Source organism: Theropithecus gelada, chromosome 5 (genome assembly GCF_003255815.1).
Source record: "Theropithecus gelada isolate Dixy chromosome 5, Tgel_1.0, whole genome shotgun sequence".
Taxonomy (NCBI): Eukaryota; Metazoa; Chordata; class Mammalia; order Primates; family Cercopithecidae; genus Theropithecus; species Theropithecus gelada.
Window position 1 is genome coordinate 91,043,532 of NC_037672.1, and position 11,275 is coordinate 91,054,806.

The following is an 11,275-nucleotide window of genomic DNA, read 5'->3' on the forward strand; positions in this document are numbered from 1 at the left end:
AGGAATTGAACTCAAAGCTGCAACAAGTGGACCTAATAGACATCTACAGAACTCTCCACCCCAAATCAACAGAATATACATTCTTCTCAGCAGCACATCACACTTGTTCCAGAATTGACCACATAGTTGGAAGTAAAGCACTCCTCAGCAAATGTAAAAGAACAGAAATTATAACAAACTGTCTCTCAGACCATAGTGCAATCAAACTAGAACTCAGGATTAAGAAACTCAATCAAAACCACTCAACTACATGGAAACTGAACAACCTGCTTCTGAATGACTACTGGGTACATAACGAAATGAAGGCAGAAATAAAGATGTTCTTTGAAACCAATGAGAACAAAGATACAACATACCAGAATCTCTGGGACACATTTAAAGCCGTGTGTAGAAGGAAATTTATAGCACTAAATGCCCACAAGAGAAAGCAGGAAAGATCTAAAATTGACACCCTAACACCATGCAGTAAAAAATTATAAAAGGGATATCTCCACCGAGATAATGAAGGCAGAAATAAAGATGTTCTTTGAAACCAATGAGAAGAAAGACACGATGTACCAGAATCTCTAGGACACACTTAAAGTAGTGTTAAGAGGGAAATTTATAGCACTACATGCCCACAAGAGAAAGCAGAAAAGATCTAAAATCGACACCCTAACATCACAATTAAAAGAACTAGAGAAGCAAGAGCAAACACATTCAAAAGCTAGCAGAAGGCAAGAAATTACTAAGATCAGAGCAGAACTGAAGGAGATAGAGACACAAAAATTCCATCAAAAAAATCAATTAACCCAGGAGCTGGTTTTTTGAAAATATCAACAAAATGTATGGACCGCTGGCAAGACTAATAAAGAAGAAAAGAGGGAAGAATCAAGCAGATGCAATACAAATTGATAACGGGATATCACAATCAATACCACAGAAACACAAACTACCATCAGAGAGTACTATAAACACTTCTACACAAATAAACTAGAAAACTTACAGGAAATGGATAAATTTCTGGACACATACACCCTCCCAAGACTAAACCAGGAAGAAGTTGAATCTCTGACTAGACCAATAACAGGCAATAATTGAGGCAATAATTAATAGCCTACCAACCAAAACAAGTCCAGGACCAGAGGGATTCACAGCCAAATTCTACCAGAGGTACAAAGAGGAGCTGGTACCATTTCTTCTAAAACTATTCCAATCAATAGAAAAAGAGGGAATCCTCCCTAACTCATTTTATGAGACCAGCATCATCCTGATACCAAAGCCTGGCAGAGACACAACAGAAAAAGAGAATTTTAAACCAATATCCCTGATGAACATCACTGCGAAAATCCTCAATAAAATACTGGCAAACTGAATCCAGCAGCAAAAAGCTTATCCACCAAGATCAAGTTGGCTTCATCCTGAGGATGCAAGGCTGGTTCAACATACACAAGCCAATAAATGCAATCCAGCATATAAACAGAACCAAAGACAAAAACCACATGATAATCTCAATAGATGCAGAAAAGGCCTTTGACAAAATTCAACAGCCCTTCATGCTAAAACCCCTAAATAAACTAGGTATTGATGGAACGTATCTCAAAATAATAAGAGCTATTTATGACAAACCCACAGCCAATATCATACTGAATGGGCAAAAACTGGAAGCATTCCCTTTGAAAACCAGCACAAGACAAGGATGCCCTCCCTCATCACTCCTATTCAACTTAGTGTTGGAAGTTCTGGCCAGGGCAATAAGGCAGGAGAAAGAATAAAGGTATTCAATTAGGAAAAGAGGAAGCCAAATTGTCCCTATTTGCAGATGACATAATTGTATATTTAGAAAACCCCATCATCTCAGCCCAAAATCTCCTTAAGCTGATAAGCAACTTCAGCAAAGTCTCAGGATACAAAATCAGTGTGCAAAAATCACAAGCATTCCTATACACCAATAACAGACAAACAGAGAGCCAAATCATGAATGAACTTCAATTCAAAATTGCTACAAAGAGAATAAAAAACCTAGTAATCCAACTTAATAGAGATGGGAAGGACCTCTTCAAGGAGAACTACAAACCACTGCTCAACAAAATAAAAGAGGACACAAACAAATGGAAGAATATTCCATGCTCATGCATAGGAAGAATCAATATCATGAAAATGGCCATACTGCTCAAGATAATTTATAGATTCAATGCCATCCCCATCAAACCACCAATGACTTTCTTCACAGAATTGGAAAAAACTACTTTAAAGTTCATATAGAACCAAAAAAGAGCCCGCATAGCCAAGACAATCCTAAACCAAAAGAACAAAGCTGAAGGCATCATGCTACCAGACTTCAAACTACACTACAAGGCTACAGTAACCAAAACTGCATGGTACTGGTACCAAAACAGATATATAGACCAATGGAACAGAACAGAGGCCTCAGAAATAACACCACACATCTACAACCATCTGATCTTTCACAAACCTGACAAAAACAAGCAATGAGGAAAGGGTTCCCTATTTAATAAATGGTGCTGGGAAAACTGGCTAGCCATATATAGAAAGCTGAAACTGGATTTCTTCCTTACACCTTGTACAAAAATTAATTCAGGATGGATTAAAGACTTAAATGTAGGACCTAAAACCATAAAAGTCCTAGAAGAAAACCTAGGCAATAACATTCAGGACATAGGCATAGACAGAGACTTCATGAATAAAACACCAAAAGCAATGTCAACAAATGCCAAAATTCACAAATGGGATCTAATTAAACTAAAGAGCTTCTGCACAGCAAAAGAAACTACCATCAGAGTGAACACGCAACCTACAGAATGGGAAAAAATTTTTGCAATCTATCCATCTGACAATGGGCTAATATCCAGAATCTACAAAGAACTTAAACAAATTTACAAGAAAAAAACAACCCCATCAAAAAGTGGGCAAAGTATATGAACAGACACTTCTCCAAAGAAGATATTTATGCAGCCAACAGACACGTGAAAAAATGCTCATCATCACTGGTCACCAGAGAAATGCAAATCAAAACCACAATGAGATACCATCTCAAACCAGTCAGAATGGCAATCATTAAAAAATCAGGAAACAACAGGTGCTGGAGAGGATGTGGAGAAATAGGAACGCTTTTACACTGTTGGTGGGAGTGTAAATAAGTTCAACCATTGTGGAAGACACTGTGGTGATTCCTCAAGGATCTAGAACTAGAGATACCATTTGACCCAGCCATCACATTACTGAGTATATACCCAAAGGATTACAAATAATGTTTCTATAAAGACACATGCACACGTATGTTTATTACAGCACTATTCACAATAGCAATGACTTGGAACCAACCCAAATGTCCATCAATGATAGACTGGATTAAGAAAATGTGGCATATATACACCATGGAATATTACACAGCCATAAAAAATGAGTTCATGTCCTTTGCAGGGGCATGAATGAAGCTGGAAACCATCATTCTCAGCAAACTATCACAAGGACAACAAACCAAACACTGCAAGTTCTCACTCATAGGTGGGAATTGAACAATAAGAACACAAGGACACAGGACAGGGAACATCACATACCGGGGCCTGCCATGGGGTAGGGACCGGGGAAGGGATAGCATTAGGAGAAATACCTAACGTAAATGACGAGGTTGATGGGTCCAGCAAACCAACATGGCACATGTATACCTATGTAACAAACCTGCCCGTTGTGCACATGCGCACTAGAACTTAAAGTATAATTTTTTTAAAAAAGTAGAGAAGATAGCTGTTAACAACATGGCAAAATGTTGAGAATTGCTGAAACTGGATGAAGGACACCTGAGGGACCATTATACTCTTTAATTTCATATATTTAGAATTTTATATAATTAATTTTTTAAGAATGTAAAACTATACTTACAAAGTTTCATGTATTTTTCACTCTTTCTGAAAAGCACTTTAGAACTGTTTTTTGTTTGAAGAAGCAAGTCAAGGTTTTTCTTAGGACCAAATAGCATATTCAGCCCAATAATTAACAAGATTGTCCCTGTTATAAGGGAAAGAAAGAATACGTTATACTCTGATCCAAAAATCCTTCCAATGTTGTATTCCAGCAGCTGAGATTTCTTTTAAAGGAACATACCCTGGAAATTCATGTACTGATTTAATTTATCTCAGAACCTAAGCAATTACTTTGGTAGTGCCTTTGATAACTGGAAAATATCAGGTAGGGTTCTAGGAATCATGCTTTAAGTGAGAGGACCCCAGCCTTTTCCCGATGCATATTTCTTTGAATTTCTTGAGTATTTCCTAGTTGTTAGGTTGCTGAAGGTGTTACTGACTGACTGTTGATTGAGCAGGGGACAGTGAAATCTTCTGAGCTCCCATAGGGATGCAGTAAGAGCCCTTCCGTGCACCAGGTTGAGAATCACAATGGAGCATATGTAGGCTCTTAATATGGCAGTGCTTGTTGCAATAATTCTGCCCCAGGAAATGAGTCCTCCAGCCACAGAGGCCGCACAGAGGATGCATGCGGGAACTCACAGTGTGCCAACAGGCCAGACAATAAAGTAGAGCTAAACTGGGATGCACAACAAACTAGCTTACACTTAAAGTTTACTTACTTCATCTAAAACCATACACACTAAAAATGGAAACAGAGATATGCTGCCATATGGAAATTAAGAAATTAAGGCATTTAAGAAACGTCAAGTGAAAGTCAAAAGCCAAGCAAAACCAGCGGTATCCAATTTTCCAGGAAACAGCAGGAGGAACCCAGAAAATAAATTTATAACTAAATTCTGATATAATAAAGATTATTTTCAACTCAGTTGTATTAAAAGCTACTCTAAATATTACTAATATTTCTTGGCTTTTGTGGCCTCATCAAATAACATCACTCTTATTTTTCTTTAAAGTTCTTAGTTGTATGAAGTTGTAATTATGCACTGTTTCTACAATCCCATAAGTAGTGAGAAGAAACTAAAAAAAAAAAAAAAAAACTCATCGTTCATAAAATTCTAAAGAAACAAACTCATGCATGGAATAGTTCTTACTTTCATTTGTTTTATTCTCATGGCAGATCCCTAAGCAAGCTTGTAAAAGAAAAAAAGCAGGGCATTGGACAAGAAAACAAAGCAGGGGAGAGTACACACACCTGAAAGAAATCAGAAGAAATACAAAGTTTACAAAGCCAAGGTTACCACAGAAGAAATACAGCAATGTATTTCTCTCATTAGATAAAAGCTTGAGTATTTACCAGAAATACCAAATTCTCCAAGTTAATTCAAAAATATTTCATGTAATTTGAAAATATGTCTTTCAAACCAGCCTGTCCTGACAGATGTCTAGTTCATGGGGTAGAAAAGCATATGGGAAAATGTACAGAGTAGTTGGATATCTGTCAGGGCACCACTGTAGCAGAACTCAGGTAGATGTAATCCCAGCACCTTGGGAGGCCAAGGCAGGAGAATTGCATAAGCCCAAGAGTTCGACACCAGCCTGGGCAACAAAGTGAGACCCCATCTCTACAAAAAATAACAATCAGCCAGGCATGGTCGTGTGTGCCTGGAGACTCAGCTACTTGGGAGGTTGAGGTGGGAGCTCAAGGATACACAGCTATGACTGCACCACTGCACTCCAGCTGGAGCAACAGAAAAAGAAAAAGAAAAAAACAGAACCCAAATAGAAGCCTTCACTTCTCCTGAGTAGCACTCGCACAACTGTAATTTCTTAAGTATTTGTCTCGTTTTATATATGGTGTTTCCCCCATTCAACTAAAGATCCAGGTAGGCAAGGACAGTGGGTGTTTTTAATATTTCAGCAGCTGGGAATGCTATATAAAGTAGACCAGAAGAATGAGAGGGCGGGAAAGGGGGCAGTGATGAGAAATTGATTAATAGGTACAATGTACCCTGTTAGGGTGATAGATACTCTAAAAGTCCTGACTTAATCACTATGCAACCTATGCATGTAACAAAATTGCACTTGTACCCCACAAATTTATACAGATAAAAAGGTGAAAAAATAATCTTCAGTATCTGGCACTGTTCCTGGAACATAAGGTACATGATCATATTTTTTTCAAAATGTAGACAACCAGTGAAATCATGTTAATGTTCTTAATGAATAACTGAACAAACGAACGAGTTTATCCCTTATTAACATGTTTTTTTCTCCTCATCTTTCAAACATTTTGTGGAAGAATTTGACATGTTACTTAAGCTAAAATTATGTAATCTAAATGATTCACAACATTTGATTTATGTATGCCTGGTATACACCAATAATTTTATTATTGCCAGAAGCCAATTTTTAAAATATTAAAATTGAACTAAGTTTATGAAATTATAATTTTGGTATATGAATCAATTTTTAAAATATTAAACTGAGCTAAGTTTATGAAATTATAATTTTGGTATGCAAATTCATAACCACTAAAATGGTAAATATATTTGTGCTATGATTTGGAGGTTTATCATTTACACTAAGATATATGAATTTTTTGGTACAAATATACTAAATAAAAATGATAGCGTCTAGGTGTGGTGGCTCACACCTGTAATCTTAGCACTTTGGGAAGCCAAGACAGGAGGATCACTTGAGGCCAGGAGTTCAAGACCAGCCTGTGCAACATAGCAAAACCCCCGTCTCTACAAAAAGTTTTTAAATTAGTGGAGTGTGGTGGCCCACACCTAGTAGGCCCAACTACTTGGGAGGCAGAGGTAGAAGGATCGCTTGAGGCCAGGAGCTCAAGGTTACAGTGAGCTATGATCACACCACTGCACTACAGCCTGGGAAACAGAGTAAGACCTCATCTCAAAAAAACATTCATAAATGAAATTCAGGGGAACCCCAAAAAATCACAATCCCCATGTATATTTACAAGCCAACCACTGAAGTGGCAGCATGAGTATCATGATCATACCTTTTCCTAACACGTCATATAACACAAGTGTTACATTGTTTACACTTTAGTATGGACTGAATCTTTTCACAACTAATTAATTTAAAAGACCTTTGTAGTAATAAGTATTACTCAAATGCGCTGGTAAATTAAGACATTTGTTTTTAATTTATAATTTAGACATCCCTCCAGGTTTTATGTTTTAATCAAGAGAGTCTATTTTATTAAGAAAGCTAGATCATCCTGTTTACTTCTACCAGTTACATAAGGTGCTAAATCCTGGTCAGTCCATAAGGATATTTTTGAGTAATTATTTTAATCCATACCTTTCAAATATACTCACCCAAAAGCACATCTGATCTTTCTCTAGCATAGACACCTCCTGGGACAAACTTAAAAGCTGTGCACCAGGCACAGAAAAATATTTCTAGAAGATAAAATATCATGGCAATGGTCATGGTTTTCCCAGGGTTTGTCCCTGAGTTAATAAGGTGTCCAAGTGCTTGAGGCCACATGGACGCAGTAAAGACAGCGAAGACACAGCCGGACATAGCAGCTGCCCACGTGTGCAGGTAAAGGAGCCCCGCAGCTGAAGCTGTTCCTGTTTGTGAGAGAGAGAAATGAATCAGACAGGAAAGCAGTTGAGCTTAGAGGATGACCAATTTATAGCCTTTAGAACCAGAACAGACCTTAGGGGTATACTGATCCAATCTCCAGACAGATGAGAAAACTAAGATCTGACAAGGTTAATGTGATTTGCCCAATGTCACACAGCCAGTTACTGTCTCAACTGGAGGTAGAATGTGGATCTAGTAAATCTCAGTTCAGTGCTATTTCTTCAGAAAGGGCAGGAGGGAAAAAGGCATTTTTAGGTCGTTGCTGTTAAGATCCTAACAGCAATAAAAACTAAAATTATCTGTAATACCAAAAATATGTCCATTACATTTAACCAATCAGATACAGGACATTAGAAAACAGGTAGAGTGTGGTTTCTAGAACACTTCTGTTAAGGGGCTTCTAAAGGAATTTCTGTCCATCTAATGCTACCACCTATCCTACAAGAGGTACATTGACTTTTCCAACCACACAGCCCCAAGAGAAGAGGTAGCATTCGTAGGTTCACTGCTTGAGCAATTCTGCAATCAGTTCATTCATCACCCAACAGCCTGCTAGGTGTCGGTAGCTATGCATTCTGTCGGATCCACAGCAGGCACTCTGTAAATGTTAGTTTATTGAGCCAATGCTGAGGTCACATAACCTTTCCCCCAATTCTTGTGAAATCAGCTTTGAAATAGCACTGCAGGGTCCACTCCATCTTGGGACCATCAATATAATCCCTTTCCATAGAAAATATGGCATTTTTGAAACATTCCAATCCATGTTGTGTAATTAGGACCCACCCTTCAAGGGTAGCTACAGCAGACTCTTCACTACTTGGGCCAAGAACTCCAGAAAGCAGTGGGAAGCAGAAAGTGGCTCCAGCCAGCATCTTAATGCTCCATAGCTCAATAAGTTCAGTACACTCCATTGCACCATCACAGGGCAATGCCACCTTCCTGACTGCCTATTTCTCCCCACTTCAAAAAGAACATCTCTCAGATGAGCATGAGAACTAGATTCCAAGGTCCTCTACAAACCATGGAGTTTAACTTCATAGGGAGATCTTTAAATACCTAGATCCTCAATGGAATTTTTTCATTTTAAAATAAAACAAATGTAATGCCTATTTGCTTTAGAAATTTTAAAAATACAGAACCGAAAAGAAGCAGTTTAGGATTGACTAAGATGGAGATGACCACAGCCAATATTTCTGTGTATTTCTAAGTCATCTTCTGTGTATATACAGAAGTATTTTTACATAAATGGAATTGTACCACATATTAAAGACTATATATGCTGCTTTTTATGAAACATTATATCAGGAACATTTATTAGTGTAAATAATTTTTTTCTAAAACATTTTAATGTACATATAATACTTCACTGGATAAATACACCCCAATATAAGTATTTTCCTATTGCTGGCCATTTATGAAGCTTCCCATGTCAAGCTTTTAAAACAACAGTGTGATGAACATATTTTTTTGTCAATGATCCCTTGCCACATTACCTATTATTTCCTTAAAACAGATTCTAAGCAACACAACTCTTATGTTAAGGGGCATAAGTATTTTAAGGTCATGACTTGTGACCTGTTGCTTTCCTGAAAGCAACTTTCAGGAAACCTAATACTTGTCTTTACTTCCTGTAGAAAACCTGCCAAGTCTCAACACCTCTTAAATCCTGCCAAAATTTCATCTTTAATTTGGTAAAAATTTACCAAATATATGTAATAATGCCAAAAATCTTTACCAAATTAAAGTCAAAAATGCTATGACATTTTAAATTGCACTTATTTGACTATTAGTGAGGTTAAATTTTTCTTACTTACTGGCTTACAATGACTGTTTTTAAAAGAATGATTCTGAATTTGATATTCTAATCTAAAGACGTTAGAATAATATTGTTCTCTTTGTCTTACTACAGAGAATTATCTAGAGGGAATGAAAACATCTCTCAAATTTATCTTGACTGTTACCATTTTTATTTCTATTTTAAAATGGGCTCTATATCTTAAATCTGCCAAAATTGTACTGTTTAAGTGGGTTATAAATTCAAAATTGGAATTCAAATGCTACAAAAGGGACTTTCTGTCCCGTCACCCATTAGTTCCCCTTAGTGAAGGCAACCAATCCAGTGTAAGCACTTACCTTTGCATCCTTCCAGAGATACTCTACACATACAAAGAAATATATATGTGCATGCATTTCCCTTCCTTTTTGTACACCAATGGTAGCATGCGATACGCACTGTTAGTCACTTTACCTTTTTCACTTAACTGTATTCCTTAACTGCTTTTGTTTGAGCCTTTCCAATAATCTCCCCCCAAACCTGTACAACATCAAAGACATCAAGTGGAAGTAATGGTAACTATTTCAATAACAGTTATAATAACTCACATATAAGTTTTCAATAAATCAAGTTTTCCATGTAGTAAAATTATCTGAACACTACAGTACAATGGGGTCCTATCAATGTGTTTACTCTATCTAGCCTTTTTTAAAAATAGAACTCTGGCTTTACTGATTTAACTGCTATCAACATTTAAAGCACCTGTATCTTTGCTTGTATGAAATTGTTCAGTCACTGCCATAATTAATTTCATGCTGAGTCTCCAGTTGGATTGTCAACTTAAACTGTACAGTGGGAAAACAGGATTCCTTTGGCCACAGCTTGCTTTATTGTGTGGTTTCCAGAGACGAATCACAGTGAAAAGTGGGCACCACCTCCAGATAATTAAGCTTGAGCTCCAACTTATTGCAAGTGAGTAAGTGATCAGAAAGGAAAATGAAGCTGGTGAATTATGGCCCTGCTTTCTTCTACTGCAAACAGCCTTCTAGAAGCCTTAAATCTGCTTCTCTTAGAGTCTTTAAAGCTACTATTTAATACTGCAGAGAGACAGCAAAACTAGATTAGGTTTGACTCTCAAGGATATGACCTTACTTGTCTGGGGAAATAAGTATAACACGATAGGTTCACAGCTTTTCTGTTCTTTAACTAACAATCTATTTCTCTGTGTTCTTAAGGTTAAAATGAAGCTGTTAACTACCTGCCCAATAAGCACTTTGCTTATACTTTATGAGAAAAGGCATGATATAAATGCTGAACAAATGCTGAATGCATTTCTTTTTCTTTTTGCAACTTATATGCAGATTAAGAAGCTTCTGGGGGGGCGGAGCAAGATGGCCGAATAGGAACAGCTCCAGTCTCCAACTCCCAGCGCGAGCGACACAGAAGACCGGTGATTTCGGCATTTTCAACTGAGGTACTGGGTTCATCTCACTGGGGAGTGCCAGACGATCGGTGCTGGTCAGCTGCTGCAGCCCGACCAGCGAGAGCTGAAGCAGGGCGAGGCATTGCCTCACCTGGGAAGCGCAAGGGGGAAGGGAATCCCTTTTCCTAGCCAGGGGAACTGAGACACACAACACCTGGAAAATTGGGTAACTCCCACCCCAATACTGCGCTTTAAGCAAACAGGCACACCAGGAGATCATATCCCACACCTGGCCGGGAGGGTCCCAGGCCCGCGGAGCCTCCCTCATTGCTAGCACAGCAGTCTGTGATCTACCGGCAAGGCAGCAGTGAGGCTGGGGGAGGGGCGCCCGCCATTGCTGAGGCTTAAGTAGGTAAACAAAGCTGCTGGGAAGCTCGAACTGGGTGGAACTCACAGCAGCTCAAGGAAACCTGCCTGTCTCTGTAGACTCCACCTCTGGGGACAGGGCACAGTAAACAATAAACGCAGCAGAAGCCTCTGCAGACCCAAATGACTCTGTCTGACAGCTTTGAAGAGAGCAGTGGATCTCCCAAC

The 11,275-nt window shown here is 38.2% G+C and overlaps 1 protein-coding gene across 2 annotated transcripts in view; it reads right to left on the reverse strand.

The window, feature by feature from the left end:
* CWH43 (cell wall biogenesis 43 C-terminal homolog) overlaps window positions 1–11,275 on the reverse strand; it is a 97,822-nt gene that overhangs the window by 66,412 nt on the left and 20,135 nt on the right. For both annotated transcript variants that reach the window (XM_025385890.1, XM_025385891.1), the window contains exons 7-8: window positions 7,211–7,468; window positions 3,883–4,008 (exon numbers count right to left, since the gene is read on the reverse strand). In XM_025385890.1, the coding sequence (XP_025241675.1) occupies window positions 3,883–4,008; window positions 7,211–7,468 (384 nt within the window). The remainder of the gene's footprint in view (window positions 1–3,882; window positions 4,009–7,210; window positions 7,469–11,275) is intronic.